The sequence below is a fragment of the Poecilia mexicana genome, unplaced genomic scaffold (assembly GCF_051168715.1).
Source record: "Poecilia mexicana isolate PSO_F unplaced genomic scaffold, ASM5116871v1 scaffold_7, whole genome shotgun sequence".
Lineage (NCBI taxonomy): Eukaryota > Metazoa > Chordata > Actinopteri > Cyprinodontiformes > Poeciliidae > Poecilia > Poecilia mexicana.
In genome coordinates this window covers 19,410,242-19,416,637 of record NW_028263376.1, presented here as the reverse complement: position 1 = coordinate 19,416,637, position 6,396 = coordinate 19,410,242, and the positions used below count along the sequence as shown (strand labels likewise).

At 38.0% G+C, this 6,396-nt stretch overlaps 2 protein-coding genes across 2 annotated transcripts; both read right to left on the bottom strand.

Moving 5' to 3' along the window:
- Nucleotides 1-832: 832 nt before the first annotated feature.
- Nucleotides 833-3,030, bottom strand: LOC106918284 (ADP-ribose glycohydrolase OARD1-like). Its single transcript, XM_014987894.2, has 5 exons — nt 2,688-3,030; nt 2,418-2,583; nt 2,210-2,268; nt 2,014-2,126; nt 833-1,887 (listed from the first exon to the last, which is right to left on the bottom strand). The coding sequence occupies exons 1-5, from the start codon at nt 2,835-2,837 to the stop codon at nt 1,743-1,745; spliced, it is 633 nt and encodes a 210-aa protein (XP_014843380.1). The 5' UTR covers nt 2,838-3,030; the 3' UTR covers nt 833-1,742.
- A 469-nt stretch (nt 3,031-3,499) lies between these two features.
- guca1b (guanylate cyclase activator 1B) lies at nt 3,500-5,231 on the bottom strand. The gene is made up of 4 exons (XM_014987893.2): nt 4,768-5,231; nt 4,252-4,401; nt 4,027-4,141; nt 3,500-3,930 (listed from the first exon to the last, which is right to left on the bottom strand). The coding sequence occupies exons 1-4, from the start codon at nt 4,969-4,971 to the stop codon at nt 3,806-3,808; spliced, it is 594 nt and encodes a 197-aa protein (XP_014843379.1). The 5' UTR covers nt 4,972-5,231; the 3' UTR covers nt 3,500-3,805.
- Nucleotides 5,232-6,396: the final 1,165 nt, after the last annotated feature.

Genomic DNA, 6,396 nt, shown 5'->3' with positions numbered 1-6,396 from the left:
GGCAAATTGTAACCTTTTTTAATTCAATTCAGTTTCTTTATAAACTGCTAATTCACAACACATAAGGCAATTTACAAAAAAAGTCATTTAAATTCAATCATATAAGCATTCCAATTGATTCTACTTATCATATAGTGCATCAAGTTAAATTTATTATTCAAATCAGTTAAAAAAAATAAGTGAAATATGCAGATTGCATGTCATTGATTGGTAGCATTCACATCGCCTGAATGTCTGTGCTTCTTTATATGTTACCCCCTCTTCAATTACCTTTTTTTTTCTGGAACGACCGGTTTCATCCAAATTTTCAGGGGAATCCTGTGTAACCAGCATGTTCACTGGCCGCCTTCTTTCTTAGATTAGGGCCACCTGCTGGTTCACAAGATGAATGACCTCACTGACTGAACTCTACAATGGAAAAATCATTACACCCAAGTCCAGTCCTCGAGAGCCACCATCCTGCAACTTTCAGATGCATCCCTGCTTCAACACACCTGAATCAAATGAATGGCTCGTTATCAGGCCTTTGTAGAGCTGATCCCGGTCTGTTGGAGTAAGGATACTTCTAAAACTTGCAGGATGGTGGCTCTCGAGGACTGGACTTGGCCACCAATCAGTTCTCAGAATCGGCACCATTTACATCACATCATCACTCGGTTACAAATTGTAGTAAATAAACTGCCATGTAGAAATATATTTTCTACAAAAATAGAGCTTGATGTGCTTAATGACGTCGGACTGCTATTACCGGACACAACTGGAGCTCTATACATCGTCATAGTAAATTCACAGTAAAACATAGATGTAAAAAAATTAAAAAAAAACTTGTAGATCTGCTAAAATAAAAGATTTATTAGAACATAAATGTGAAGGCGATGGTTGGATTTCTGGGTGCTCTGACGCACAGAAATCTACATTACTTATAAACTGGGTTACAATTTTACAACAAAGTTAGATAAAAAGTGTTTTGACTGACGTGGCAGCAAGGTCATTGATGACGCGCTTCACTACCGAGTCGTTTGTGCAACAGCAAAAAGACTGAAGCCATCCCTTCATGCGTTTATCAAAGGGAAATATGAATTACTCTGGATAGTCGAGCAAAATTCTCTCATCTAATTTAGCGAGAAAAAAAAAAAAGCTACATTTTGGGTTTGTTTGGCTATTCAGATAACTCATTTGCCACATTTTAAAACATACTGAAGAAAACATTCTGTAAGCCATTGTTTCATTCTTAACAGCTGGGGAACAAGGCAGGTTATAAAAGCATCAGATGAAAAACATATAGAATAAAAGAAGCTGTGTGTAGTTGTTAGCGACAAACTGACACTTATTTTAGGATCAAGAGCTTTCCAAACAGTATAATTTCAAAATGCTTTCAAAAAAGCCCTACTGGAGGTGTGTGTTCTAAAGCCAGTACAGTGGTGTGTTAAACACCTCTCCTGTTAAATATTGAGTTGGTGATAAAAACCTAAATTCACACAAGAGGGAGCCCTGCTGTAATCAGAGAGCAGAAAACTACCAATTGGAATTTTCTATTAACAGAGCTGCTGAAGAGCTCCGTGTCATTTCTTTGCATGAGCCCTTTGCAGTGAAACCGATTTGTTAGAAAATGCATTTTATTTGCAATATAATGATTACATAACTGCTTTTCCACTAGAAAAACTCTTGACTTCATGCTGCGGGAATAATGGAGAAAAATGCATACAGTGAACCCTGCCAATAATAATTATAAAAACCATGAATCATCGCATATTTTCCTTCATCACTGTGGTCTCTGCTTTCTTGGGCAGACTGTACACAGTTATGGTGATATCCGTCTCTTTAAAGACCTGCTCCAGGATCTGTGACACCTTTGACCACTGCAGTCGGTCCAGGCCACAACCAATTCTGAGGGGGAGACACGAGACAAACATGATGTTTAATCATTCCCACTAAAGAAGAAGAATTAAGGGAAATTATTGAGTAAAATAAAACAAAGAAAAACAGTATTTCTCCACAGTAGCTCCTACAAACCGAGGTATTGATATCCTTTTGACGCCATTCTGCAAGCAATGAGTTTTCATGTCTTCCAGACTCCTTCTCAGGCTGTCATATGTGGGTTTTTGGCTGGCTTTTTTCTTTGTTATCTGAGGCACATAATAGGAAAGACGCAGTTATGAGATTGAACAATAAAAACTTTCATTATAATAATTGACCACAGTATGTTTACCAGATAATAGATGAAACGTCGATCACGTGTCAGGACAGCACACTGCCCTGGCACCTTCTCTATTCGGACATGCATAGAAAAATACAAAACATTATGATTTAGTACCCAATGTTGGAACCAGACATTTGAATAAACTTTACAAGGATAAAACTTTTTCTCCTGAAATTCTTCCCCAAACAAAGGCTTATTAATTACTAGTCTGACTCACTCTGCTCCTTTAACGTCGACACTTCGCCGAACCTCTTCCTGAACGTGACTGCTATCCCTGCTCCCATGCGGATGTCCTCACTGATGCAGTGGGCCAAGGATTCGTCCCGTGGGCAGGAAAACAGGTCGCCGGTGACATACTTCAATGTCCAGCTGTCTTCTGAAAGCTAGCCACGAGGGGGCGGCGTTAAACAAGAGTTAAATAACAACAACTGAAACAATGTGCTCTGACGCACTTACGATTGCTAAATCGTCCAACTTAAATCATTACCTGGATTTTATAAGTGGATGATGGCGCTCGGCTTTTAGAAGACACTGAAGACATTGTGTTTAGATCCTGTTTGTTGACTGGATTCAGAAGTAAAACCCGTGAACACCCGTGCCTAAGTAAACACGCAACGCTACGGAGGACTATACGCATGTGCTTCCGACCTTAAGACTAGTTTGATAATTTTCTTCCAAGACTTAAAGTGTCTCGTTTAAGTAGCAAAACCTTTAAAGCAGTTCGGAGTTTTAAAACTACACACACAATTGGCTTATACTGAGCTCCATAGCAGGACCAAGGCGGAGAAACGAAACACAATCTAGACTCTCGCGAGAGGAAAAAACGAGTTTTTGAAAAAGTGAAACGATTCGCACCATTTAAATACCAGCGCAGAAAGCGGCGCGGCCGTGACGGCGGAGTATGCTTTCAATCTCAGCCTTGGATTTTGTGACTGGAGAGGGTTCATTAAGAGTAATACTAACATATAATTGTGCCTAAAAGTATCCCCCGTTCTCCCACCGCAAATAAAGATTTATGGGAAATTTTTAATTGTTCAAATATTGCAATAAGCATTACACACCCACAGCAGGCACACCTCACACAACTAATCAAAGACTTAATTAGTTGCAGCGAGATTAATCAGAACACAGACTTCCTACATCCTCACTTCTTGCTGGGGCATTTGCCAGGTCACTCACACTGACTTTTTTCTTTTTTTTTTTTTTCTAGCAACATTTCTGTTTATCAGCCCAGATCACAATATTCACAATATTTTACTGAAGTTCATGTAAAGTAAATAACTTCCCAAGTCAACAAGCCAACTTTCAACTTTTTTTATTGAACAACTTTTATGCTTAATTCGTGACACAATCAATAGAACACACAGTTACTGCTTTATGGCTGTAAAACAAACCTATAATAAAATGGGTAGCGATTATTTACACTGTTCTTCATTTGCACCAATGCTTCACAGATTGTGCAACTGCTATAAACACATAATCCCTTCAAAAGCAATGGATACATCTAGGTTTTGTGCATAATATTTTTATGCCAAAATGCCATTTTATATACATGTATGTACAAAATCAACATGGTCACATAATAGGTCAATGTGATCTCCAGTCTTAGAAGTTAGCACTGCGTCTTCGCTCATTGATCCAGTCACCGGGGTTCACGTCCATCTGCAGCATCTTCATCACCCACTTGTCCCTGCGTGCTCCATCAATAAACTCATCCAGCGAGAGCTCACCTGTGTGACAGCAAAATATAAGTTTTCCATTTTTTGATCCAGTTAACAATGAACACAAGCGCAGCTTTAAATGACACCAAAAACACAAACTCTCACCATCTCCATTTTCATCGACCAGCTCAAATATCCGGTCAACCACTTGGTCTGGGGTAAGCAGATTACATTCTTCATCCAGCTCCCCGTGGCAGGCTTTCTTTAGCCGATAAATAGACTGTAAGTGACAGGAAAGGACGTCACCATGACTTCTTGCACATCTATTTTTAAGCAAACATTGAAATGAACACTACTGCACATGTGAAAGTAATTTAATGGAAATATTACCTCCACAATTTCAAGAAGTTCTGTTTTGTCAATGCATCCACTCCCATCTTTGTCGTACATTTTGAATGTCCATTTAAGTTTATGTTCCAATTTGCCTCGAAGAACTAAGTTTAAAGCTGCTACGTATTCCAGAAAATCTATGGTGTTGTCCTGTGAAATCAGAGAGAGTTCAAATGTAAAAAAAAAAAAGAGATGAAATCCTAAAGAGGCAACATTGTTGCTATGCAAAATGTCAAACAAGATACATTTATTCAGAATGTCTGGAGACATTTAAGGTGACAAAATCATATTTAAAAAAAAATAGGAAAAAAATTAAAGAATACAGAGTAACAATTAAAGTGCGACCCACTTTTGAGTTTGTTTGAGCTTTTCAACTACACTTGAATTGCTGTTATTGCTGTTAAACACATGCAGTGTCATCCAACCACATAAATTATTTGATTCATTTCATGTGCACAACATTTTAAAGTTATTTTCAGAGCAAATAATATCAGAATTGAGGCCCAATGTACTTACACCATTCTTGTCAAAGGCTCGAAACATGTTCTCGATGTAATCTGCGGCCTCCTTGTTGTCGGTGACACCAAAAAAACTCTTGAACTCGTGCATGAATAGTGTTCCACTTGGGCACTCCACGACAAATTTCTTGTACCATTCCTGCAGCTCTGCCACATCAATTTCCTTGTCGGGGTCGTTGTCTTCGCTCAGGCGCTGACCCATGACGGGAAGGTTTTCTGTAACTCCCCCGAAACTCAAATTATTTCTCACATTACAAATAACCAGTTTAAGATTTGTAGCTGCTTTGCTGCCTTCCTTCTCTAGAAATCAAGATCTATAAATTCCAGTTCACATCAACAAAATGGTTTCTGTAGCTTTTTGTTAATCAGCAAAAATGAAAGTAATCAATACAAAGCAAAAAAGGTCCATACAAGCAGTACAGTTATTAGCCTCGTTGTTGTGGCAAATCCCTTCTGAAAGTGAGGATGAGACACAGACTGCTATGGGTCACATGGTAAAGGATTAGAAATGAAGACCTGTCGAAATCAATCATGCAATCATGAAGGGATATCCTTCTCAATCACAGTAAACAAAGAAACATCTTAGCATTGTCTGTAAGCCTTGTGGGCTCTACATCCTTAAAATAGGTTCCAGGAATATATTCTATACTATATTTAGTTTAAAATATATTTAAAGTAAATACTTTTGTTTTTTAACAGCAATGTCTGGAAACCACGGTTGACAAACTTGGTCTCTCTTTTAAAGCACTAACTCTACACGTTTACACTATTTCAATAAGAATTATAGAGAATAATTAGCTAATTTGTCCTTCTTGATACGTTATCCCACTTTTCAAACAAGTTGGTTTGTATCAACTTTTTTTTTAACTTAATTTGAAACCACATACTTAACTTAATAACTTAATTTGTATAAGTTACAACAGCATTTAATTTCCCTTTGGGTTCAATAAAAAAAAAATTATTCAAATTTAATTTGTAGTAGAATTTAATAAAAGCCACAAAATGGTGCAAGAAGTAGAATTTAGTGTAGTTGGTCTCAAGTATCCATTTGTAGAGAAACTTCTCGTTTCACACTCAACAGGTTTAAGGACAAAGGCGGCTTAGTGAAATTAATTAATGCATTACTAAAACATGAGAAGATGAGATGAAAACAAAGAGTCTGGTGTGGCAATTTTAATCCAGTCCCAGAATAGGAAGATCCTGATCCGTCTGATGATTCACTGAGGTCAAGTGTTCAGTTATCCTCGAAAGTCCTAATTACTATTTACATGTCTGCTGTAGTCTATCTACCTAAAGGCCACCATAAATGTGTTGATGTGAGAGCTGCTAAGTGACAAACTCTGTGTCACACCATTGGAAATAACTTACTTTAGTGGAAAAACGACCACACTGTACGTAGGCTAGGTCTGCTCCAGTCCATATATGTGCTGACAGAAGCTATATTGATAATCTTAGCTTAGATGTGTCAAGGCCGTTGGGGAGTCACTGGATGTTATCCGCTTGTGATTAAAATGATTCATACCCTCTGGTCTTACACAACCGATATTTTAAATTAGCCTGTTTGCTTTCTCTCTACCAATCACCTAGCTCATATTCCCAGTGTTCGATCCATGTCTGTACCTGAGGA